The sequence below is a fragment of the Ctenopharyngodon idella genome, chromosome 15 (assembly GCF_019924925.1).
Source record: "Ctenopharyngodon idella isolate HZGC_01 chromosome 15, HZGC01, whole genome shotgun sequence".
NCBI lineage: Eukaryota > Metazoa > Chordata > Actinopteri > Cypriniformes > Xenocyprididae > Ctenopharyngodon > Ctenopharyngodon idella.
In genome coordinates, this window is record NC_067234.1 from 4,514,213 (window position 1) to 4,542,051 (window position 27,839).

Genomic DNA, 27,839 nt, shown 5'->3' on the forward strand with positions numbered 1-27,839 from the left:
AGGAAACTACAGTGCGATAAGTGTTAGAGACAATTTCTCTGGCTAGAGATTGTTGTTTGGAAATTTGCGGTCTGGCCTTTATCTTTCTTTCCATTTGACAGTCAACAGACTCTGCTGAACACTGTTTTTTTACAATCCACTAACTCCTTCAGTCCACAAAGTTATGTTTGAGAAAGTGTCATTTGCTCTTTCATCCATTGGCTTCACCTTGCCCTCGTTTAGTTGTCTCTCGGCAGCTCTTAGATAAGAAAGGATCTGTGTCAAGGCTGAATGACTCAACACAACACAAACAGATAAGAAGAACACACAGAGAGAGGGGTAAAGAATTTAAATGAAATTCAGCTAACACTATTTTTTCAGAATAATCAAGTCCCAGAGCTGCAGTTTTTCCCTTTGGTCCGGGACTCACTCCAGCCTGTGCCTGATACGAATGAGAGACTGCGGAGAAGACAGTGAGATTAAAAGCTGCTCTGCTGGTCATGAAAATGGATGAGGCTCAGCCGCAGCGGAGCAGCTGAAGACAGAGAGACTGCCCGGCACTCCAAAGCGCATCCGTCATGCGCGTCAGGGCAGTAATGCAGAGGAGAGCAGTGCAGGGCAGTGTATAAAATCTTCAACGCTGCCACCTTCACTATCATGCATCACAGCACGCGCTGACTGCTACGCTTCAGACCGCCTGCTGCGTGAATGAGACCAGGCCTTTTGATTTTCACAGAGAAAGTTTCACTGAGGAGATTTTATTCACTTTTCTGAACTAGGAAGTTTATGTTATGAGTTTGATGTAAGTTTAGAATCACTTGGAATTAAGTTTAGGTTCGCAGGTTGAGATTTAAGATTGGTTTACAATACTTGTCCACTTGTCCACTTAAATTCGGGATTATAGGTTTAGATTTAGGATAAATTCAGTGAGGTTTATAGTCTGAATTATCAATTTGGATTCAGTCAGATTTAGATTCACATTTGAAAGCTGAGACTTACTGAAGTTCAGAAACTGGTTTGACTGAATAGTTGCGGGTTTTGATTCAGGATTTGGGATTAAGATTCCAGGTAGAAATGTTGATGAAATTGGATTTTGATTCTATATTGCGTTTACATTTCAATCAGATTCAGATTCACTTATTGATATACTCCGTTTTGCATTCAGTTTCGGGAAAATTTCCGAGCTCTGAGCTCTCGGAGCACACCAAATACGCATATTCTGTACGAAATCAAGATTTCATCTCAAAGCTTAGCTAAATTTGGATTTTAATCATTTCAGTGTTATTTGTGGAGAAGTTCCCCATGTAATGATATTAGTGACTCTTCAGCACAGCTGCATACATATGTTTTCTGTCAGCAAACAACTCTTGAAATCCATGTTTGGTTTTCTGGGCCAAAGTCCATGTGAGGTTCAGGCATGAGTTTTGTTGGTTACCTGAGTCTGTTGATGACCTTTCATATACATAGCTGAGGTAAATTTGATAAGGGAGCGCATCCGTCATGAATCCGACCTGGCTGACAACACTTTGAGTCCTCAGTCAAATCTACATGGAAAATCATGAGGATTACCTAAATGCTTCTATATATACAATACTTAAATGCTCTATATAATTGGCCTTTAAAACATTAGCATTGTACATTTTTAGCATGCGTATACCTTCTATTAAACTGTAGAATAATTGCACACTTGTTTACTCATGTTTTCAGTCTAAAAGTTCTTATCATGTTGAGCATACCCCTACAGACCTTTATCTGATTTAAACTTAAAATCTCATCTCTGTACCCTCTGCAGAGATGTTCAGATTAAGCCTTCTATGAAATGAGACTTATAAATCTCACCGGACCTGATTTGGCTTACTAATACAGACTCGGGCTGATTCCAGGGCTCAAGCTTTTCATTAAATTACAGGCACACTGTATCTTTCACTATACCTGCAGTCTATACCTCAATTCAGCTGGGACTTGCAAGCACTCAGGCAAAGACTGCAGCCAAGTCAATGACATGCCCATGTGTTTAGCAGCGGCCGCCCACATTTTCTGCAATAAAACTGCCTTCTCTCAACTCTAGTGACTAATATGACCACTTATAGGAGTTTCTTTCTTTCTTTCTTTCTGAACTGTGAGGATGGAAGGTAAAGGCATTACTGTATGACATGAGACAGTCATACCGCTTTTTATGTCACTCCACAAAGCCCTTGCTGCTTTTCAGGGCCGTTCAAAGATCAGCCGTCACCAGGACGCAAAGAATAAGAGGGGCATGCCGCAGAACACCTGTGTGTGTGCTCGTTCATTAGGGTGTGGGTGCATATGCACACACACAAAGCCCTACATAGCTCTGATGTTAGCACACACATGCGGTTATAAAAGACCCGGCACCACAATATTTTCACAAAGTCAAACAAACTCACACCTGCAGGAGCCGATTTCAAAGTGTCCACGCTGACCTGACCAACATTATTTTACAAGACAACCCTAACATGTTAAATAGATGTTGAATAAATATGTGCAAAAAGTGCATGCTTACAAAGGCTTTCAACCAGTGCAGAAAGCAAAGAGAAAAAACTTGTTTGGCTAATAGTAGAGAATCATCTGCACACATATAATTTCTCAAGCAGTTATTAGTGGTGTTTGCTAAGGTTAGCTGGCAAGCTGTGGCTTTGTTCGAATCTCTAAGCCTAAACATTAAACTACAGCTTATTGTGGACATTTTGTGTGGTTCATTGAGATGTGTAGTACTTTTCAGCTACCAGAAACCATTTAGAACACCTGAGCAAACAGCATAGTGTAACGGACGTAGGCCGGTAAGAGCTGTGCATGTAAACCTCACTCCCCTGATTTCAAGAGGTGCTCTAGCGACTGACGCTAGAGACTGCGGTCTTTAGCCTCCTTGTTGGAGCACCCAACTCCCATGCGGATGGGCCAGGGTTCCAGTCCCACTTAGAGCAGGCGGTTCGAACTGGAGGGGCTACACTGGTGCCGTGTCCCGGATGGGAGTGAGGTTTAGGGAGGTGAGTGTAACGGACATAGACCGGTAAGAGCTGTGCCTGTAAACCTGACTCCCCTGATCTCGAGGCACTCTAGCAACTGACACTAGAGACTGTGGTATTTAGCTTCCTTGTTGGAGCGCCCGACTCCCTTGGGACGGGCAGGGTTTGACTCCCGCTTTAAAGCAGGCGGTTCAAACTGGAGGGGCTGCATTGGTGCCGTGACCCGGGTGGGAGTGAGGTTTAGGGGGGTGAGTGTAACGGACGTAGGCCGTTAAGAACTTTGCGTGTAAACCTCACTCCCCTGATTTCAAGAGGCGCTCTAGCAACTGACGCTAGAGACTGTGGTCTTTAGCCTCCTTGTTGGAGCACCCAACTCCCATGCGGACGGGCCAGGGTTCGAGTTACGCTTAGAGCAGGCGGTTCAAACTGGAGGGGCTACATTGGTGCCATGTCCCGGATGGGAGTGAGGTTTAGGGGGGGAGCGTAACGGACGTAGGCCGGTAAGAACTATGCGTGTAAACCTTCCTCCCCTGATCTCAAGAGCCGCTCTAGTGGCTGACCTGAGAGACTGCGATCTTTAGCCTCCTTGTTAGAGTGCCCGACTCCCGTGCTGGCGGACCCAGGTTGTAGTCCCGCTCGGAGCGGGTCGAGTAGAACCGGTTACATTTGGTGCCGTGACCCAGATGGCAGTAAGGTTTAGTGGGGGTGAGTGTAACAGAAGTAGGCCGGTAAGAGCTGTGCGTTTAAGCCTCACTCCCCTGATCTCAAGAGGCGCTCTAGCAACTGACGTTAGAAGCTCCAGTCTGTAGCCTCCTTTCTAAGCCTCCTTAGAAAGCCTGACTCCCATGCTGGCGGACCCAGGTTCAAGTCCCGCTTAGAGTGGGCAGTTCGAATAGGAGGGGTTACAATAGCAACATGCTAAAGTTGCCCAGAAGATCTTAGCAACCACTTAGCAATGAGACAAAACAACCCAGAAGTCCGAGCAATTCAATAGCAATGTGTGAAAACTACTCAGAATACAATAGATACTACAAATTTTGCCAAGGCATGTAACATAGAAAATCTGATTCAGCACACACTTCAAAAAAGTTGCTTACTTGCTTTCCAGCAAACATAAAAAATCCTTTACTTTAGAAGCAATACTATATCAGCTGTGTTGTCAGTAACTTTGCTGAGTTGCTACTCAAGTAAATTGATTTAAAAAACTGATTAAGAATGTGTTTGTGTGTGTGTGTATATATTATGTATGTACCGTGTGTGTATGTGTGTGTGTGTGTGTGTGTGTGTGAAACTTCACACTTCATATATACATGTTCAAACACTAGGTCTAATGCCTTGAAAACATCACACTCAGCCTTCCAGAAGGGCTAGACCTTAGATTCCTTTCATCCATTCATCAACTTGAGAGAAAACGAGAGACTTGATGTGAATGCAGAAGAAAGGAGGGAGTGAAAGGATGAAAAGGACGGGTTGAGGTGCTGGTGAACGTGTTGATGAGGGTTGCTGCCCTCCTCTGAACGTGGAATTCTGTCTTCCACGCCTTCCCTTTTTTCTCTCAAGGCCCTGACAGGTCATTTCCTGATGGGAGAGAGCGATAGAGGGACAACTGCTGATAGAAAGCGACAGACGGAGATGGAGGGAAAGAGAACTCGTATCCTGTGAGGAGAACTAAAAGTGTGGGGAAAGATTTGAGAATGAAGGAGACAACTTGACAGGAAGTAGAGGCCGCTGAAGTATAAATATGTACAAAGCTATTATCTTTGATTATTAAATTCTCATTCCTCCAGTTGTGTCTATTTATACCTCACTGCAGGAGCGGACTCGGGAAGTGTACACTGATACAAAGTCAATAACTCACTGCAGGGGAGAGAGTGTGTGTAAAAGAGTGGGATACAGATGAAGGCAATATCTGGAAATGTTTATTTTTTGAAGAGGAATTTAGACTTCCTGGAATTATCAGACTCTCTTGTGTTGGTTTTCCACGTGTATGTCAGTGCAGATGGGTCAGATACCACACTGCTCAGATTTACAAGGGTTTGTTTGCATATATATTGTGCATCCAGACCTCTGTGGGACGCCGGAGGGCAGGCGTTTTGTGTGTGTAGGGTGACATGGTGGCGACGTGATGAATCTTCAAGGGCGTGCCTGTCCGTGCGAGGTTGTGCGGTGTGTATTCGGAGCTATGTGTGTCTGTCTGAAAGCATTCGGTAACATCATCCCTGTTTCTCCACAGACATTTTTATATTTTCCACTGATGACATGATGAATGAGTTGCTGTCAGACTAGCCGGAGTGAAGATGTTCATCTCCGAGAGAGAGAGAGAACTTCCAGTGCCTGGGATTGAAATATAGCCTGTTTCAGGGTTAAAGGGCCTCCATAAAACTCAAACCATGTAAAATTTTCAGGGTTTTTTTTTTTTTTTTTTTTTTTTACATTTGTTTGTGTACTTGCTAAGTTTTCTGAACAATGAATTTGATTTTGTTTCCTCTTATGACAAAATTTAGTCATAAGATTTGGCATGATTGAGAACAGGGTTGTGTTTTATGAACCAGTGTTTTGAGGTAGGTCGGTAGGTAGATAGATAGATAGATAGATAGATAGATAGATAGATAGATAGATAGATAGATAGATTCATTTCAACTTTAAGCCAGTTAATTAGCAATTTTACTGTTGTGGACGCAGAGTTGAATCCGGTTGCTGCCATTTTGACCCCATTCTTTCAATCTCAACTTTAGTTCTGCTACTCGAATATCATAAATACAGAAACAGGAAAAGTGTTTTCTCGTATGTATGCTCAGCGAACCATACATGATTTTCTACGGTGACATTCCTTCAGGCGCATACTAATTCAATTAATGTTAATCTGCATCAAAATCCTGAGATATCCATTCGTCAAACGGTGACCTCTTTCCTCGGCTTTTATTTATTGCCAGTGGAACAGTGTAATTAGAACACCTTTGGGAGGTTGCCCGTGGTAACCTCTGATCACAGCTCCACACACACACAATAAGTGATGCGTCCTCTGGGGGCTTTCTGGCCTTGCTGCAGTGGGTGGGTACCAGCTCTGGCTATTGATTTGGACGGTGGGCTGATGAATCTCAGGGGAACCAATAAAAATAATTACGAAGAAGATCATCAAAGCTTCCCAGCCTTCTGCTTTGGACATGAATAAATGTGTGGTAAAGCTAATAGAAGAGCGGCAGAGGTGGCATATGTGCAGTCATCTGTGCCCAGATGAAAATATTATTGCTCAGAGGTTGTTCTTTCATGTTTCTCAGTTGTTTCTCAGTTGTTTCAAGTATCAACAATGACTCAGATGTTCCTCCTAAAACCTCTTGGGGGAGAAATAAAAATATAGACCTATAAATGTATGTGTACAGAGAAGCTTAGATAATTTGTTCTTGGAAGAAATGTATGAGAAATATTTGAGTACAAAATTAGATCTTTTTAATACAGATGTTGGGCAAATCTGAGCACAGTTTGAGATCTTTTCTGAAACTCAAGAGATTTGTGATAGTCTCCATTTGGTGTCTCAGAGAAACTGCTCGAGATTAAAAAGGTCCTGTTTGTGGGGGAGGAGATACCATGACTCTTGTCAACAAGGAGAATAGAGATGATGTTCTGTATGGATATGTAGATGGTTCAGTAGCAGGCTTCCAAAGAAAGAAAAAAAAACCACTTATTTTTGTCCTCTAACATCCGTTAAGTGGAGGCACAATATGTTCAAGGGTGAAATTAGTCCTCTCCCCATGCAGGAGACCAGAGGGAGGTTCTGCAAGAGAGCTATTGTTCTTAACCAGCCTGTAAACAATGACTAACATGACAGTTCACTCCCTCTAGGCTCTCTCATCTATAGAAATCATGTCCTCCTCCTCGACTTATTCTGTAGACTGCATATGGAGAGGTGGAGGAGAGGAAGACAGGCTTTAGGTAACTTAGGTGGAGGTAGATAAGGATTTTATAGGCTTTGAACTTTAATCACAGGTTGATTTCTAAAAATATTGATATCTCCTGCAGAATTTCTTCTCAGGTATTCTTGGTTTTAAGGATTAATTTGAATTTATTTTATTTTATTAATTTTATTTAATTTTATTTTATTTATTTGTTAATTAATTTTATTTTATTTTTAATTTTATTTTATTTTATTTTTTATTTTATTTAATTTTATTTTTAATTTTATTTATTTATTTATTTTATTAATTTAATTTAATTATTATTATTTTTTTTTTATTTAATTTAATTTGATTTTATTTTAAAGCAAGACAGGTTTATTAACTCTTTACAGTGGAGTTTAGTTTCTTAAAGTCCACCTGTGGTGAAAATCAAGTTTTTAATGTTTTTTATATGTCTATGTGGTGTTTTTAATGTGCTTTAAGACAAACCATGTGCAAATTCATAAATCAACACCACCATTGCTGAGTATTTTCTCCTTTAAACTGCAGTAAACTAAAGACGGTCTAAAAAACGCGGTTTGAAATCGCTGGTGTTTCTGACGTCACAAACTACCTTGTAACCAATCACATCAACATGTGATCGTCAACGAGTGGCTCTCTGAACTGGTGTGAGTGAGAGGAGGCAGGGCTAATTTGCATATTCATAGAACCAACGAGGCATACTAAACGAGGCAAGGATGTAGAGTTACATTCAAGCTATTTTAAGGCATAAAGAATTTTTTTTCAAAGAAAAACATTTAAATATGTCATTTTGGTGATCAAAGATGAGTTTTAAGGGATAAAATTATTGACTACATGGGGACTTTAACATTAACATGCATTAACTAACTAATCATGAACTAACAATAGTTTTCCAGCATTGTTTCTCTCTCTCTCTCTCTCTCTCTCTCTCTCCATTTCCTTTCTGTACTTTTCCATTTGTGCCGCTAAAATATACCTACTGGAAAGTGTATGTAAATTGCACCAGTGCGTTGCATGTCATATCACGAATGATTATGAATGCATGAATCAAACTCTCTTGGAATGCCGACAATTTGACATAGTTTTCCATGCATCGTGTATGTGTTCCCCAGTCCAAATGTGCGTGCATATGCATATATGCCCTTGTGTGTGTGTGGGCTGGCTGGGGGGTCCAATGGAAGAGGAAATGGCTCTTTGAATGGTGTGCGCTCAGAGACATAGTAAAGAGCACTCTCCCAGGCGGCCAAGAGCACTTGATTGTACAACAAGCAATGATCGCATTAAGAGAGGGCAGCAGGAAGAGAGAGAGAGGGAAACAAAGAGACAGAGAGTGGGAAGGAAATAAATTGACTTTGCCAGTGGCTTAGTCTGCTGATGGGAGAAAATATAGAAAAATTACTTTTTCATTTTCATGTGCTACATCCACAAGTGTGTTAGGGGTAATGGAGTGTGTGTGTGTGTGTGGGGAGGGTTGCCAGCTTGTATGATTGACCCTGTTATTGCGGTCACTGTAAAAACAGCTTTTACAATTTGAGGAGCGGAAAGCAGCAAGGTTTGCCTGTTGTATATCTATAGAGGTCAAAAAACAGTGTTGGGCTACTTAAAACTGTAACATAATAATAGTTGAAGCAATATTTCTCTGGCTCAATATTGAGAAATTTCTTCTTTTAGTAAATTACTGCCCAACACCTTGTCAAGAAACCGGTTCCATTTACTGTATGCTATGAAGAGAATAATATTCTCTTTTATCGCTTTATGTGTTTTCATATTTCCTTCTGTTCCTCTCTTAACAGGGAAAATCACAATTTTAGAAGCATCTGCTGAGTAAAATTTCTCCCTGGATAAAAAGACTAAAGAAAAAAATACAGCAAGCAGATGGCGCCTCAAGGTTTAGACGATTAGAGGTTGCAGATTGGAATACAAATTGGATTAAAAGAAATTAGACTAATAAAAATCGAATCGCATGGCAAGTGCAAGCATATTCACCTCCATCATGTAAAAGTCTCTGCCAGTGGCTGTCGATTAGAAGCTAAACAGATGCTCTATTGAGATAGCAGTTAATATGTGTGTGTGTATGTGTGTTCTTGGCGGACATGGTCCTCCCATCATCCCCTTATCTCGACCCACCCCATTTATCAATGTCATAATGTTAATTACTGGTTCATTCATTTAGTCACTTACAACATCAAAAATGAACTCGTTTCTGATTGGTGAAAGCAGGACATAAACATTTGTGTTCACTTATTAAAAGCTGGTATGTGAATTGTTTCTGGACTTGAAGAGCATGTTCTCTGCATGGGTACACCAAGAGTGTATCAGGCCGTAGTAAGTGCCCTCGACCTTAAATGAGTTTGACACCCCTGGTTTTGAGGGATGCAGACTGCCAAGAGGGAGGGAGAAGGAGAAATGCGAGAGGCAGTGAGAGAGAGAGCAAAATCAGTGTATCTGCAAACTTCAGCAGAGCTCAGTTTCATAGTATGCAGCACAGCGTAAACATGAAACCTGGAGGGTACAGGATAAGATCTCACCCTGTCAGTAGCTAGTCCCTTGTGTGGCCCCCAGTCTGCTCTGGGTCTTGTGTGTGGCCCCACTTAGACAGCAGACAGCCGGAATGATCACTAATCAATGAGAGCGAAATAGCAGGAATTAGCACAAATTAGGTGAAGTGGGAGACATCGCTCCCTTTAAAAGAGTCCGTGAGAGAGAACGGACCGTTAGAGCACACTAACACATGGCAGACTCAGCAAAACATTTGCGCGCTAATAAACAAGCTTGCTTCTCTGATATGCTCTGACTTGGTCCCACTGGTAAGAACAAGCAGTGCACATTCCGCAGTGATCCTAAACACCCTAAACAAATGCTCTGTTTTACTGCAGTTCCATATATCAGCAACCGAAAAAGTTTAGCACCGCATTGAACTCTTGTACATCAGCACTGCACACCTGCCATCCCAGGAGAGGACACGGCCACCTTCAGCTCATGCTAGCTGCTGCCGCTGGGTCTCTCATAGAGTAGGAGGTCCGTCCTGCGCTCTGCAGTGGTTTATGTTGAACAAACGGCTAGCGAACAGCTGTTTTAGCAGAGCTAAATAAACAAAGCTGCACAGCGCTGTGTGCTGATCATGCTAGCATGCTACTCTCTCGGGAGGTTTAGCTGTTAACAGTGCCTAGAAAAGGCTAATAAACAAGCAATTACCTCTTTTAAAATATTATGTATTTATTAATTTATATAACATGGTGGTGTCCTCACCTTAACTTTTCTATGTAAATTAAGCTAATTATAGTTTCTAGACTTTAACTGTACCATTAACTCTGATCCTAACTGTAAATGTTCCTTTTCAGATGTGAAAAGACACTTTTAGTCATATTTCTTCTCTTTATGTAGGTCCCCCACAATATAGCTTCCACAAAGATAGCAAAACCTGACACAAACATATCATATTTTGTGTCAGGTAAACATAAACATAAACATATTGTTCATATTGAACAATCACATGCTAAAATCATATCCCCTTCCCCCTTTTGGAGGATTGGAAAGTCACTCCTAATGTTAAGCGATTCAAATCCCTGAAAGAAGTAGAAAATCTGCATTTACAATCTCAAGGGTGTTTCCACGCTAGCCATGTGCTATTGAAGCGTGTAAAGCTTACAGCATTCATCTGATGGCAGCGCTAGCGGCTCTAGCTTAGCTTTTTTTTTTTTGGCCAGATTTTGGGTGGATCAGGGGCTGCTTTTGTCCCTCTTTGGCCTGTGCCTTAGTGATGTAAATGCAGGGTGGCCTCTGGCTCCTTATCTCTAGGGTTAAGGCTCACACTGCTCTTTCCGCAATCTATTATCATAAGGGCCAGACTCCTAGCGTGGGCTGGTAGCATTATCCATACCAAATGCAGGGCCATGCAGGGGAACGTTCAGGGGATTAGCATTTTAACACAGTGTGAGTCTAAACCCCTGAACCTCTCTGTCACAGAGGGCAAGTCCCCAATGGCTTGCCAGCTCACTATGTGGCACCCTAAATTAGTGTGCTGGATCAGAAAGCTGTGTTGTTGTTTTTTTGACATGGCTTTTCTCGGTTTGAAAATATTGTATGCTCAGTCAACAAATGGCAGTAGAAATAAAGCATTGTTTTAAGGGAGCATTTATTAAGATTTGCCCAAGTCAATCCTTACTTTTTCTGGCTTAAAGTTTCTTTAGAGAATCAAATAGCTAGATGGTGATTGCCAAGACCAGGTATGAACAATTCTGCTCCTGGAGGGCCACTGTCCTGCAGAGTTCATCTCTAGCCCCAATTAAACATGCTAATCAAGGTTTTTGGGATGACTAGAAACTTCCAGACAGATCTACTGGGGTAATTGGGAGCTAAACTCTGTAGGATACTGGCTCTCCAAGAGCAGGATTGAACGCCCTTGGCCAAGACTAATGCTGATTGGTTTGTTCCAGTCTTTCCATGATTGAGATCAAATGTTTGTTCTCTGTGAAAGCCTGTAAGACATTTTCTCATCTAAGCTCTTTCATCTTGAACGTAAATGTGTTGGTCCTGACAAGTCTTCCACTTTCTCCGTTTTTGCAGGATCCCGTCTGCGGCAGGAAGATTCTCCACCTCGGATCGTAGAACACCCCTCCGATCTGATCGTATCCAAGGGTGAGCCAGCCACCCTAAACTGCAAAGCGGAGGGGCGGCCCACACCCACCGTGGAGTGGTACAAGGATGGAGAACGAGTTGAAACCGACAAAGATGACCCTCGATCTCACCGCATGCTCTTGCCCAGTGGCTCGCTCTTCTTCCTGCGCATCGTACACGGCCGTCGCAGCAAACCTGACGAGGGGGCGTACGTTTGTGTGGCACGCAACTACTTGGGGGAAGCAGTCAGTCGAAATGCTTCACTGGAAGTAGCATGTAAGTATGGGATTTCTTCAATTATTGTCTTGAGTGCCAGAAACAAGCAGTGTTGGGAAACCTTTTTTTTCAGTGTACCCTGTGGACCAAACTACAATTATACAATTCTTCTGAAGCATCCTTTTAGAAGCTTTTACATTATAGAACTTGATATTAGTGAAGTTGGTATTTCATCTGAAGGATTTTGGAAAGAGCCTGATTTTCCTAGTTCCAAAGCAGGGGATGGGAAGTATTTTGCAGTTGGCTCTGTAGTTTAATTAGCTCTCCATATGTTTTAGTAAATTTTAGATTTGTCAGTCTGTTTCGGAACAACCTTCCAGGCTTGCAGTTTTTCCTTCTGACTGAGAAATGGAAATGAAAAGGAAAGACAGAGACACAGACTCAGATTAAAGGACATGCTAGGTGCAGAAGGGAGGGTGTAGATACTCTACACAGGAAGGCAGAATCTGGAACGGGGTTTATTGACAAACTGTAGATGGGTTCGGCTTTGAAGATGGGTCTCTGTTGGGTTGACTTGCATTTTCAGAGAGCACATCCCTTGGGGTCAAATCCCCAAGCTAATCAGAGGCCATTACGAGTGACTGCTAACCTGTCCTCCTTTGCTTTTCTATTAGATGATGAATTTGCTTTTTTTAATGATAGGCCTTTTTGCTAAATGACTCTTTTGCTAGGCTGATCTTGCATCTGTTATTTCGGGAGTTTGTGATCTTTGTGATTAGTGAATACATTGGAGCAACTAAAGTTGCTTTCAGGCCCTTATTTCCTTTAGTGTTACATAAAAGCAAACTACAGTAGCTTAGCCAATGTGCCAAGGCAAAAGTCATTAGAGATTAAGGAGTATTGGTTTTGCTTCACTGGGTTTATAGTCTAGACCTGCAGTCTAAGTGAGCTGCTATCTTAAAGTCTGTTTCAACCCTGAGCTGATCAATACCGCGGCTCTCTTATGCATTGTTATGAAAATAGGAGCGATCCATCATGAAATAAGGATATGATGATAAATATTGAATGAATGGATAACTAAATTGGCTCTGTGCGCTGCCGCCAAGACCCCATGCAGTAATGAGAGGGTGTGTGTGTTGAGCTGTTGGAAAGGGTAACTCTAGATGAAGGGATTGTGGGAAGGTTTTGAGAGTCAGTAAATTTTGAATGCTGCTGCATTTTCTATTTTTAACCTGTAATTGATGATACATGATGGTGACTTGAGTTAAAGGGTAGAAATGCGGAGATGATGTTGCGTTTAGTTTTTGCAAAGGGCAACTTTGGAGGTAGCAATTGCGGGAAGCTTTTCAGTAACATTTTTGGATAAATTTTCTATTTTTAACTTGTAATTGATGATACATAACTGCGTTGCGGGTTATAGGGTGTGTATATATAGAAGGGCATAAAGGCAGTTTCTGTGTTTTCACTCGTGTAGCTGGCAGGGGGTTTGTGTTTTCTCTGATCCTCTCAGCTCTTCCGAGGCGGTGGTGGCGGCCCCCAGGTGCTAACTGTGTGACAGCAGCTTGATCTATCGATTGCACTAAGAGGGGTCTCCTCGCCTAAATGAAAATTCATGAAAAATTGATGAAGTCCCCGATTATTCCTTTTTTTCCTCTGCTAGCTCTTGTATCTCTCTCACTTCCCCCTCTCTGTTCTCACTAGATCTCTACATTTCCACCATGGCGCTATGTCAGAGGTTGTCTGAAACCTAATCTAAAAGGGCACGATTTTGTGAATGAACTAGTTTCCAAGAAACCATAATGTCAATTCTAATGATCTAAAACAATATTTAGACAGCCAAGCAAATATTTGGTGACTACAATGGTTATGTCTTGGTAGAAATGTAGTCAAATGTTGAGTCAAATTAAAACAATTGACTTTTATAATTAAATTTACACATCAGACAATTTTGAAATGCTTCCTACCTCCATATACATCCTGCAAAGGCAGCATTTTTCAGGTTTCAGACACAGACAGCCATAGTTGACTGAAAGAGTTTAAATGAGCTGTAGGATGTTTTACGACTTTCAGGTGAGAGGTGAAGGGTCGTAAGGTTAGCGGGACAGCAGATACTAAACCTACAGCAGAAAAGACCAAGAACTGTACTTTAACGAAACCCCTCAGCTGTGTTACGTTACACAATTTCCACTCATAAAACTTCTCTTTACTGGTGAATGATCACAGAAGTGAAGCCAATCTAAACCGATACAGCTTATGTATCGTTCCAAGCAAAATATGTTTCATCTGTCACATCGTAGAAAAATTCTGAAGCGGCGCTGTTTTCTCAAGAAGTAAATGTTGATTTTATAGCCAGCTGTGTATATCTGATCTATATGAAATGCTCCCAGACTCACATACGTATAAAACCTTCACCTCCAAAACAAACAGCTGGCCTTCAGTGACAAACTGAAAAATGTGGCGAATGTTCCAGACTGTTTTGCGACGTTCGTTTTAGGCGTTCCGACCCTGGTTACAAGCCCAGTACTTTTTCATCTTCGCGTCACAAGTCGTCTCCTGTTGCGATATATGGTTCTGTCTCTCTCTTCTTCTCATATGGGGTCAGTCTGCACCCCCGCAGGCTGAGTGAATGGCTCTGTTGAAACAGATTGCAGACAGGCGTTCGCCGTGGACCACTGGAGCCGCCCGATCAGAGAGACCCCAAGCTGGGTTGCAGGAAGCAGAGAGAGGCCTGTGAAAGGAGCTCGCTGCATTATTAATAATGAGGCAGATTGTAAGGAGGTGTCCGCTGAAGCAGGATTATCTCAAACGCTAGTCTTTAACAATTGACCATTAGTAATACAACAAAGAAGATACACAGATCTTGTTACGGATGTTTGTGTCCTAGAGAGTTTAAAGCGAAGGCGCAAAAGGGTTAATTTTGTCGCTATTAGATTTGTCTGATGATGCAAGGCGCTAATTCCATTTCAACACAATTCTTTGTTTCATGTGAACTTGTTTCTGTGAGGTTTAGTGCTTTCGCTTCTTCAAATGGTCAATTTCTCAGTTTAAAGTTACTGAACATGTCTTTCCACTTACCTCAACATAAATTAATCCCTTTCTTGTCATTTATAAGGTCTTAATTAGAGCAGAAGAAGAAGAGAGTGGAAAAGGTGCTGACAGGCCACAGGGAGTGATTGGCTGAATCCCAATTCGCATACATCTACTGTAGCCTAAAGGCACATACTTCACTGGTGATGCATACATACTTGAAGTATAGACCCTTTTAGTGCCGACGTCACAACTACATCACGGTGTTAGCTGGAGGCAAAACAAAGGGAAAACTGGAGGCGGCCAATACAAACTAGCTAGTTTGTCAGCTATTAATATTTATAGCTGGCTAAATAATGAGCTTAAAATGTCATCTTGTCATCTGGTTCCGTCCGTTAAAGTTAACTTTTTCAAATAACAATTAGGGCTGGGACAATACATCGATTCTCGATTTGTGATACAATGATTTTGTATTGATCCTGATAATTTCTTTCTCGAATTAATTTTGAGCTTAGTTTTTAACAGCAGATAGCGATCTAGGCTAGTTTTTAACCACACACTCAAATGCTCACGAAGAAGAGTGCTGGGCAGCGATCGTGCGTTCGGCTGAGCCATGTAAGTGGTTAAATATACTTGCACCTCGGCTCAGAATGCTTTTATGATGCAAGATTAATGTAAACACAGCCCACTGCGAACACCCTTGTAATTCGCTTCAACCTTTTCGAACTTTATGAATTAATATTTTAGGTTTAAGTGGTGTGTTTAAAGGAACTGGATGCAAGCCGAGTATGTGTGTTTCTAAAGCACGTAGTGCCATCTGCTGTTAAAAATTAAGCTCAGAATCGATTTGAGAGAGAATAGCAAATCGATAATCGATGTATTCTCCCAGCCCTAATGACAGTCTTGGTCCCAGACAGTGAGTGACCTTATATATTCAGATAACAATGACTGGAGAAAATCCAATTTTAACAAGCTAACAAAACTAGCTAGCTAGCGTTAATGAAGTGGTCAGGGGAATCGTTCTGTCTCCACCTAAGCTCCGCTCACAAAAAAACGTCACATTGTTTACTAACTGAAAAAGGGTCTATATGAAGTACATATATAACATTTTTTAGCATCACAGTGTTTACACTTTATAGAGAAATCGACATATACTGTAAGAATGATGTGCATTTTACCATAAAAGAACACATAACTTTTAGCATTCAGGTTAACAAAGATATATTTAAGAACTGGCAATTTTGGCATCAAACTATTCATTTTTCTGAATAAGTCGAAAAAGAGCACAAGGGGTTGTGGAAAAATATTAGCCTGCTTAGCATCCACTGACAAACTTTGCTAAACTAGTGAAAACTGTTTACCATCTGGGCAACCTTTAGCGAATAAAATTTGATGTTCTGTGATTTAGGACACATGTAATTTAAATTTACGTACAATACAGGAATGGATAGAAAGTGAATTGGGATTCTGCTAATATCATAAATTTGTCTTAATCTGACTTTTTTTTGTGACAAGCTTTTATATACTCTGTCTTTTTGTGATGTATATCATGGATACATTTCGGTCTAAACCGCACCCTGTGGCACTCCTTGCTTCTGGGAAAGATATTTTGTTCTTTTGTTGCTATTTTTTTCTTTCTCTGTGTCTTTATTTCTCTCTCCTACTCTCTCTTTCTGTCTCTCTCTCGTGTTCTTTCTCTTTCCTTTCTTGGGATAAACTGGGTCAATGAGCAGGTTCATAAATCATTGTGAAGACTATGTCAGACTGAGGCAAGCCCCGCTTTGAATAAATTTGCCAAAGTGGTGAAATCTCTGGTCGTAGCTTTTGTACCGTCGCTATGTGACAAGTCACACCTGGGGCGCACAGTCATCCAGGAAAATGTTAATTAGCCCCCTGTATCTTTTCTCAGGTAGAGAGGTGTGTGTATTATAAATCTGAGGGCAACATGCTTGTTGAACATGGGGGCATTAATTAAGCGTATAAGGTGTGAATGTGTGTGTGTTTGTGTCTGCTAATGGTCTGCGCTGAAAACGTGCATGTAGTTTCAGTCTTAGCGACAAAAAGTGCCGTTTCGTTCACTTGTAACCTTTAAAAAGTATGTAAATGAAGGAAGGGTGAAACAGATGTCGTTGCTAGTTTTTTAAAAGGCCACCAGCCTGGGATTGGCTGGCCTGTTTGAAAAGGTTCTTTTGATACGCTTCAGCATGGCACTTAAGCAATTATGAGTATCGTGAGGCAGCATTTGGAACTGGTAAGATGAAGTAATTAGTGGAAAAATGGTGCTTTCTTGTGTTAAGCTTTAAGGTTGCTTCTCAGTCTGTTTGACTGTGTTTCTGGCATCAGTTAAATCTAATAAAAGAGGATGAAATTAATTGGATACACACAGCTAATAGGTAACAGGGTGGATGGTATGATCAAAATCTGATATTACGTTATAAGTATTTTTTATTTTTTTTTAATAAACTATGTATAATCTATGTTAAATTTACACTGGAAGAACCACATTTGCAGTCGTATATGCATATATTTGCGTATATTTGCAGCCAATATATGCAAACCTGTCAACGGTATTATTTTTGCATTACTCCATGTTTTTGTCGTCCTCAAATATCTACTGGTTGACACAGTTCTTCCGTAGTAAGGTGTTTACCGTCCATCCCTAACATAAAGACTACAAACATCTGTCTGGCTTTTAACATCTATCTCGTCTTGTGGACAAGTGAGTGTGTGTGAGTGAATTAATCAAACACACTCTCACATGCAGTCGTCCTCATTCGTCTGATTGTAAATGTCAGTGTCTGTCTGGGTCCTCTGACCCGCGTTCGCACTCGCTTCGCGTTATCCTGGGATCCGGATTCTGCAGGTTCTATGGGTTGGTGATTAAGTTGAAAGCAGACTGATGTCAGGATGCATCCGTGGCCCACAGGGAATGTTGGTTTCTGATAAGAGGGAGGGAGGGTGAGGTGCCAGCAGAGAGGTGGAGGAAGAACGGATCTCTAGTCTGTGATAAAGGAGAAAGAAATAAAATCCCTGATTGAATGTGTCATCGTAGTATATCTGCAGTGCTGGAGTTAGCGCCCACACCATAAAGACCAACCTCCTTATCAGCAGCATGTTACGTTACACACACATACACACCGGCTGTGGTGAGATGGAGCCATGCAGATTCTGAGGCTTATCTCGTGGTTACATCTTAGTGTGTGTGAGACTAATCGGTCAGCTGGGTAGATGATATTAAATGATTCTTCATTGTATGTATATGTGGAGGAAGCCCTCTGGAAAGGAGATAAATCATTGGTCCCATAGAGCCCTAGAAATACACACACACACATACAGTATATTCTCGCACACACTGACCTTTATCATTCTTACTCTCTCTTACCGTCTTTTGTTAGCTCACTCTTGTCCCCTTGTGAGTGATAAAGTTTTTACATTTTATTTTCATGGGATTTTTCTTCTATTTTTGACAGGAAAGTAGAGAAATTATGGGGGAAAGAACAAGGGTTGGCAAATGGCCTGAACTGGATTCGAGCTACTGCTTTTTTAAGTGTTATGTTGGAGCATGTGCATGACCTGCCAGACCGGATATCTGACCGGTTTTGAGTTTTAACAAAAGTGAGAAACACAACCAGTCAGTAGGATGTAAATATTTATCTGACATTTGAGTCTTCACAATATTATTTGTTCAGATGTTTATTTTATTTTATTTTATTTTATTTTTTTGTTGCGATGCATTTTTACACCCCTGCTAGTCACTTTGAAAAAAACTAATTTTAAAAACGAGTATTTAGTATTAATAATAATAAAATTATATATATATATATATATATATATATATATATATTTTTTTTTTTTTTTTTTTTTTTTTTTTTTAGAAAAGGCCAGACAGCTCTTAGCAGAAATCTGCACCGTTGCTCACAGTGGCTTTCAGATATGTACAGCGGAAATGGATTTACATAGAACAGCGTCCATTATGATCAGATGGTCAGCATGGATTAGCAGAAAGGATTTAGCCTCTTTTCTTTTTTTTAAGTAAACAAATGTTTCTGCTTTGTTCAGTTTGTTATGTCCATATCCAGTCAGATCCTGTATCCGAATGGCACAGTAGAGACATAAATATGAAAAAATATTGGTAACACTTTACAGTAAGATTTCATTAGTTAACATTAGTTTTAGTTAACATTTATCTAAGAATGAACGATACTTCTACAGCATTTATTAATCTTAGATAATGTTAATTTCAACATTTTACATTATGGAAATCAAATGTTGTTAACATTAGTTAATGCACTGTGAACTAACACGAACAAACAATGAGTGTATTGTTTATTGTTAGTTAATACATTAACTAATGTTAATAAATGAAACCTTATTGTAAAGTGTTACCAAAATATCTTGTTTCTCAAAGTCCAAGCTCTGTAGTTTGTTGGTATTAGAATGTATTTATATGTGATTTCATTCTCTTGCTAACTATTTCCGTGTTTTTGAACATGCGCCTCTGCTAATCTCTGTGTATGTGTGTTACATTGATTCGGTGTGGTCTCTATGACCCTAAACTACTTAAAACTCCATTACATGATTGCCTGCCATCAAAAAAGCCAGAAGCTATTGCAAATCATTCCGAATGGTCATTTAAATCCAATCAAACTCAAGACTATTGACTTCAATCCTTTCATTTTCATTTCCAGACCACAGCATGTTTGTGTTGCTGTACTGTGCCAGGTGCTCACCTACTAGAGGTTCCTTTGTGGTTCCTCATCAGGTAGAACAAAAACATCTAACCATGCTCTTGATTCCCATGAGATTGTAGTATTCTGACAGTGCTCTGCCTGGGATTGGATCCGATGACCCCTAAAGATCTGTCGGACCCCCAATGTCCGTAATTCCTTAGCGTTCGGCTCTCTACGCAAAGCAGATACCCCTCACCCTACGAATGCACCACCGCTGTCTACTCGTAACCCCTGAAGCAATGCCTCCTGGGACCCAAGGACCAAGGCCTGTAATCCATCATATGTGTGTGTGTGCGAGCTCAAATTCAGCTCCGCCCTTAACCGAGGACAGAGGAAATTGATTCAGCTCTCTGTTGAAGCGAACAATCTGTTATTTTCTCAAAGAAAAAAGTGCTGGTGCCGAGTGCTGATGGTGCAAACTCTCTTGCTTGAACACACACCGTGTACAAACCGCAGTGCCGTTTCAGTGGAGTGTCATCATCAGAGAAAGCTTCCCGTCGCTCTGATGGATGGTGTGTTTTTGAACCTTGAACTCTCTTCACCTACAACACAACTCAATCAAGCTGGCCGCTTGAAGGAATCTACTAGAACTATGACATCAGCTGTGTCAAAACTGGGGTTTAGATTGCGCCAACTTTGCGTCCTCTCTCTTTATCTCTCTCAAACTCCACTTCCTGTGCAGGACTAATAGTGTGTGCGATGCTGTTGTGACCGTGTGGTGTTATCTGTGCAGTTATTGAGTTTGACTCCTGTTACTCTGGGAGTGAGGTGGGAGCGAGAGTTCCTACCAACCCCGGACAGCTGTGAATGGGGAGGAGGAAAGGGTAACTTAAGCTTCCTGCACTACAGCGTATGTTGGGGGGGATGAAATCTGAGCCCCCTCCTGTCCCTTGTCTCCTTCCTGCTGGTGTTTGAAATTGATAGGCGGTGTGGGGTCCTTCACAAGGCTTGGGAGTTTATGAGTGTGATCTAAAGAACAGCTGGAGTTGGCCACTGGCCGCTCAGTCTGCGGCTTGGCCCTGGGAGGGTGTCAATGAGAAAATTTGTCAGTAGTGAAGACCTCTGCCCTTGAGTTTATTTCTTTATCAGATGTGTTTTGTGCTAATTGCATGTTTACTTGCATTTAAGGTACATTATATAGTGCAACAGTCGGGTTCCGGAAGTAAAAATCCCATTTAATTTCTCCATAGGGGAATTGATTAAAGGTCACCTATTATGCTAAATACACTTTTACAAGGTGTTTGGATATAAATGTGTGTTAGCAGTGTGTGAACACAACCACCCCACAATGATAATGTTAATGCTTCAGATAAGTGCTCTCAGAAAACGATCTATTAGAAGTTTGAACTGATATAGCTTTAAGACGTGCGGAAATAATAAACTTTAATAATGAAAGAAAAACTATGCTATCCGTGAGAATGTTCGCGATATAGATGATAAACAAAACCAAGCAGATCTCTTGTTAATATTTGGCAGAGAATCCAACTGTGATCGTAGAGAGGGGGCGGGGCACAGCAGCTCATTTGCATTTAAAGGCACATGCATGAAAACAGCCTGTTCTTGACTGTAGTCAGAAATGGGTATTTACAACATGGATTTATAAATGATCTGTGAGGTATTTTAAGCTGAAACTTCACAGACACAGTCTGGGGACACCTGAGACTTAAATTACATCTTAAAAATGGGCATAATAGGGGACCTTTAAGGGGAACTTATAAATCATGCTAACCTTGGCAATGTATTAACAATGGTATATGCTTTTGTTGAAGCCATCGGTGTGCAATAATTCATTTTTAATATATATATATATATATATATATTTTTTTTTAATAATCATGTTTAATTGCAGAATCATGGGTAATGTTGTTTTTCACCAAGAATTCTGCTAAGAAATGTGGCACTTTTATCGAGTCACCCTACTATATATATATAAAGCAATGCTTTGTTGTTTCAACTCATTGCTGGTTGATTTGGTTCATTGCTTATAACACTTTAACAAAGACTTTTTTAAAAATCCCTATTGAGAAAATAATTGGGGGAAAATATTCCCAGTACCAAGGCTGCTGAAACAGGCACTTTTGCACTCTAATCTATAACTAATAGCTTATATATATATATGCATAGACTTCCAAAAGGCACTTTCAGCCCTTCTGGTCCTCATTGTGAGCTTGTGAACACCCTTCTGAAACCTAAAATGATGAATGGGACATCCCATGATCTCATGGACTTCACGGATGAAGGCCATGGGACTGTATGTTCATATTTAGTGCACATTTGGGACAAGGCCCATGTTTTTCAAGGCTTCTTGTACTATCATGATTTTGTTATTTATTGCCATTTTTTACCTTTTCTCTGACCCTTAGAATTGAGCATTTTTTGCTACTGTTCCTTTAAGACATTTTTAAAATGTAACTAGTGTCTGTTGTTATTGGCAAACCTTACTAAACCAAATGTCACATTATAATTCATCAGGGCTGGCCAAGTTGCTGAATACTGATGTATATTAATTGAGATGTATATGTGGGTGGTCTTATGTTAATGAGTTGGGTGTGATGTCATAATCATGAGGACTTTTAATGGCCTGTTTTGAACATTTTAGTATGTGCATTTAGTACATTGAATGTTTTTATTTCAAAATAGCAAGGATTTATTTGCCTTTTAAACTTCAAGGATGGCCTGAATGTACTTTTTAACCACTTGTTATGCGAATTGTCTTGTCATGCATGTGTGAATATTGAGTTTATTTTGACAGTGATCTCTCGTTCATCTGTTTGGTCTGGTAAAATCGCTCTTACTAGCGAGGCAGCGAGACAAACAGATGGACTGATAGACATGCATACACACACACACGGCACTTATAAACTTGAAAACGAGAGGCAGAGGGACACATGGAATGGCTGGAGGGTGCGCACACCAACACACATAGTATTGTGGCTAAAGGCCAAGTGCATAGAAATCAGAACAGCTCCATTCAAATGCAAAGTAGAGTCTTATCTACAGACTGTTCTTCGCTGCTCTCCTGTGCTCTACACCGTTCAGGGCAAAACTATTATTTGGAGGCATGCGTATGTCCGTGTGTGTGCACTGGTGCCTGTGTAAGGTTGTGTGTGTGTGTGTGTGTGTGTGTGTGTGTGTGTGTGTGTGTGTGTGTGTGTGTGTGTGTGTTTGGATCTGAAGTATGCATGAATGTGAATTTCAATGTGAAGGTCCATCAGGGTTTCTCTGGCGTCTTTCGTCATGGTTTCTTCAGGATTTTTACAGGAGTTAAGGATATTCACAGGAGGTTTTCATTAAAGGTTTTCCTCATGTTTTTGTTCATGAGGTCCTCTTGATTTTTACTGTTTTTTTTTGTTTGTTTTTTTATCACAGATTTTAACTGGAAGTTTTCCTCATGGTTTTTCACTGAGGTCTTTCCTCATGATGTTTACTAGGTCTGTTCTCGTGGTTTTCCGATGGGGATTTTCCTCATGATTTTTACTTCTGTTCTCTTATAGTGTCCGAGCATCGAAACACACGGCTGAACCTTTATGAGAATAATCAGTCACATTTTTCATGGCTTTAACCTGATAAAAGTGTCCAATATTCATCCTTTAGCTCCTAGAGGAGGGCCCCACATTTCATCCGTTATGTCATACTGTAAAGCGGCTGGCCGTCCTAGAGATGCTTTTTAAAATGAAAACTGCTAAATTGTCCTGATCAATCACTTTAATTTGTCTGCCACATTGTTATCAAGACTTAAATGCATTTATTTAATGCTCAGTTGTGGCGTTTGTTGTTGTTGAGATCAGTAGTGTTTCATCCTGGTGTGATGTGTGTGTGTGTGTGTGTGTGTGTGTGAGTGAGAGAGAGAGGATGGTTTAATATCAGATTACTGACCTGCGCAGGAAATGAAAGCAGATGACAGTGAGTGATCACCTTGTGAGTGTACTTTGTGTGTGTGTGTGATTGACAAGGCAATGCGTTTGACTCCGTCTATCTTTAAGAAACATTAATAGTCTCTTGCTCTCGGCTCCATACATCTGGTATGTGTGTGTGTGTGTGTGTGTGTGTGTAAGGAGAGGATGAATTATGCATTTCTAGCAGACTATGAAAAATGAACACTTGCAGATTCTCATCTACATAAATTTTCATTGTATTTAGACACTAGCTGCATGTTTACATAGTGAATACAAGCCCATTTATTTAGATAGTCTTTCTAAAGGTTATACAATCTTGCTGACCTCTAAACATGCAGGTGACCTAAATGAGACTCAGGCAAAACATAACCCCAATGATGCACCATTGTGAGAGTAGTTGAAGTGCTCCATATGTGCCAGTCTAATGCATTACTTGCACACTTAAATGCAATTCATTCCTTTTATTTTGAGATCCTTGCAGATTTTTTCTACCAAGACACAAATAAATTCTCTGACACATTATGATGAATATTGATTTGGTTCTTTATAACATTACAGAAATGATACTGAAAAGCATGTAATTCCACTGGAGATCCAACATAAAGCGTCTGTATTTAGGCAGTGGCATATGCACAAAGAACACATTTGGACCCTATAATTCTGCATGTAGATGCCGGGTTAGTTGGAGATAACCACACAGATGTACACACTGTAATTCAGTCCATGCAAAGCAAATTGCAAACGTTATGCAAAATGACATTTGCTGCATGTTGCATTCTGTGATTTAAAACCCTTTCATTCTCGCAGCAGGTGGATAATGTCTCAGTTCTTAAACTCAGCTTCAGTACTGTATAACATCACACTGAACTGCACTGTAGCATTTGGACTCTCTCAACCGGGCGAGAGAAATGAGAACAGTCCGATAATGATTTCCTGTAGCCGAGCCTCTAATCCCAAACACAATGCTTATCTCTGTGGTGTAAAGCATGTGTTGTGTGGTAAGCCGGGTTTCAGATTGGCCTCTCTCTGAATGGACAGTCATTGAGGAGTCTTGGAGAGGCCGGTGTGGTGAGGTGATAGCAGGGGCTTCTGAAACGCAGTAGCAGATAGGAGGTCATTCGCTGGAAATGACCTCCGATGGGCCATTGATTGACCTGGTATTGAACCTTTGCTAATAGACTGGAGGGACAGTGCAGGTCTGGATGTGGGTGATACAGTGGAATTCAGGTTTTGTAAACATCAAACGGCTTTTGTGTTAGTGGAAAAAGGAAATTGATGAGGCGCTCATAGATTTTATCTAATACAGATAGCAGATAATTTAACATACAATTACATCTTTGTTACATACCTACATTTATATATTTGGCAGATGCTTTTAACTTACATTGCATTTAAAAGGTTAGTTCACCAAAAAATGAAAATTCTGTCATTAATTACTCACCCTCATGTCGTTCCACACCCGTAAGACCTTCGTTCATCTTCGGAACACAAATTAAGATATTTTTGATAAAATCTGATGGCTCAGTGAGGCCTGCATTGACAGCAAGATAATTTACACTTTCAGATTCCCAGAAAGATACTAAAAACACATTTAAAACAGTTCATGTGACTACAGTGGTTCAACCTTAATGTTATGAAGCGACGAGAATAGTTTTTGTGTGCCAAAAAAAGAACGACTTTATTCAACAATATCTAGTGATGGATGATTTCAAAACACTGTTTCATGAAGCTTTGAAGCTTTACGAATCTTTTGTTTTGAATCTTTTGCGTGTAGCAAACTGCCAAAGTCACGCCCCCCAGTGGTGAACCATTGAAATTTCGAAACACTTATGATGTAATGAAGCCTCGTTTACTGAAATCATGTGACTTTGGCAGTTTGATACACATTCCGAACCATTGATTCGAAACAAAAGATTCGTAAAGCTTCGAAGCTTCATGAAGCATTTACTTGAAACAGAAAGCTTTTGTAACATTATAAATTACTGTTCAAAAGTTTGGGGTAAGTAAGAATTTTTTATTTTATTTTTTTTAAAGAAATGAAAAAAATTAATACCTTTATTCAGCAAGGATGCATTAAATTGATCAAAAGTGACAGTAAAGACATTTATAATGTTACAAAAGATTCTATTTCAAATAAATGCTCTTTTGAACTATCTATTAATCAAAGAATCCTGAAAAAAAAAAATTGTGTGTGTGTATATATATATATATATGTATATATGTATATATATATATATATATATATATATATATATATATATATGCATAAATGTAAAAGCTTACACTGGCTGTAGTAATTGCCTGTCTGTTCTAATCACCAGAACCCTCTTCCCGCTTTCTTCAAAGAATCCTGAAAAAAAATTGTAAATATAAAAGTATGTATGTAAATATGTGTGTGTATATATATATATATATATATATATATGTAAGCATAAATGTAAAAGCTTACACTGGCTGTAATTTCGCTATATATCCCTAGAAGTATTTGGCTGTCTGTTCTAATCACCAAAACCCTCCTCTTGCTTTCTTCCTGTACACCCTCATTTTCTGTCATCCCTCCTTCGCTCCTTCCCCTCTGATTGCCGTGTCTCTAACGGTCCACAGATGATAACCATTCCTCCTCAATCTCTGAACCCGACCCCTCCCCCTCAAGGCACACACAAATCAGATATGGGGGCCTCGGCAGGCAGCTAATGAAATTAGCCCCACGTTGCCCATACGCTTTAATAAGTCACTTGACTCGATTAAGGATGCGATAGTGGGGGATGTCGGATGGATACAGTGAATCTCCAGCCTGCCCAGCGGTGCCAACCCGGGTGTTGATTATCATAAATATTCCCAGTCCACACACCTCAGGCAAAATCCACACTCCGACATCCCCCTTTTCCTCTCAACACCCCTCTTTCCAGGACCAGACGCCTCTTTCTGCAGCCTGGCAGGCAGTTTGGAGGAAACGTGAGGAGGGGGCGGTGCCAACATTGTACTGTCATTAACTTTCTTTGACTGGCAGCCGTCAGGCTGGCTGAGCCCCGCCCCCCTGCTGTGCAGCAGTCTCCACCTCCTTTCTCTCCATCATTCTCTCCTGTCATCGCTCCATCCCAAAGTGGCAAGGATTCTTTGGGTCTCAGCTGCTCGGAGAGATGATACTCCAACCACCCGCTGCTTGGGTGAATCTTTTTGGATCAGGGAAGTGGAGCCGGCCAGCCCGGAGTGGCAGACATTGGCCCAGTGCGGAACCCGATCCCCTGCTGCCTCTCCGCAGAAACCTCACGCTGGGCAGAAAGTGCCGGATAAGTGTAAGCAATCCGCAAATAACTCAACATTACAGGCGGATTGCTGAGTCCAAATTATTGGATTATCATATCCACATTTCCTCCATTTGTTATCTCCTGGAACATTCCAGTTTAATTTATTTAAATTTTTTGTTTGAATTGAATGTGCGGTGTGTAATTTCTGCACCACTAGCAGCATTAAATGAAATTGGAAAAGTAACGACTCGCAAACATGCACCTGTTTTCCATTATTTGGACAAACAGATAGACCTAGCTTATTTCACTCTAACAAAGAAATTCAATTGTGTTTACATGCTTCAAGGAAGTCACCTAACAAATAGCATACTTATTGTCTCTATACATTAAGGTGGGGTAAATGAGGAACATATGATTGACAGGGTGAGGGCACAAATCAGAATGAGGTTCAGAGGCGGGGCTTTATTACATGCAGCCATTCAGCTGAGAGTAATCTGTCAGGATAGATAAGTGTGGTCTGATGTTTCTGAACCTGACAGCGGTGGTGCCTGTTTCCAGCCGGCTGTTCCCAGATCCTGAGCAGTGCCACAAACAGGAAAGAGAGAGAGAGAGAGAGAGAGAGAGAGAGAGAGAGAGAGAGAGAGAGAGAGAGAGAGAGAGAGACCTGTTTTTTTTTTCTTCTTTATAATCTTTATTAGTTGACTGAAAAATGGTCTTCAATGTACAAACATCCTTAATACAAGATGAATTTACTTAAAAAGCCATACAACTATGGTATTGACACCGGTTTTTAGAAAATATATCTTAAATTGAGTCTATACTTTTTCTTGTTGTAAGTATAAATCTAACAAAATTTATTAAGGTTTCTGCCTAATATTGTACACGAAAATATGCATTGTTTTGAATTAACGATACAGTAGTTCTAATAAAAAAAAAAGATTTATCCTTAATACAAGATAAAAAAAAGTAAGAATTAAACTAACATTTATTGTCTTCAAGATTATATTTGCTTCTGAACTAAATGTATCTAACTTCAAGGGTTTTAAAAAAGCTTTTAGAATAGGTTTATGCTTAATATTAGAAAAGAAATAACTGTGTAAGAAAATTAAATGAACATGTATTGTCTTCAGGATATATCATTTTGCGTTTGAACTAAATTGATCTTGTTTTAAGGTTTTTTAAATCATTTTAACTTTAACAAAACTGCTGATAATATAAGCACAAT

At 40.3% G+C, this 27,839-nt stretch overlaps 1 protein-coding gene across 11 annotated transcripts in view; it reads left to right on the plus strand.

The window, feature by feature from the left end:
• Window positions 1-27,839, plus strand: part of robo2 (roundabout, axon guidance receptor, homolog 2 (Drosophila)) — a 502,406-nt gene that overhangs the window by 294,702 nt on the left and 179,865 nt on the right. For all 11 annotated transcript variants that reach the window (XM_051864113.1, XM_051864123.1, XM_051864120.1 and 8 more), the window contains one exon: window positions 11,447-11,773. In XM_051864113.1, the coding sequence (XP_051720073.1) occupies window positions 11,447-11,773 (327 nt within the window). The remainder of the gene's footprint in view (window positions 1-11,446; window positions 11,774-27,839) is intronic.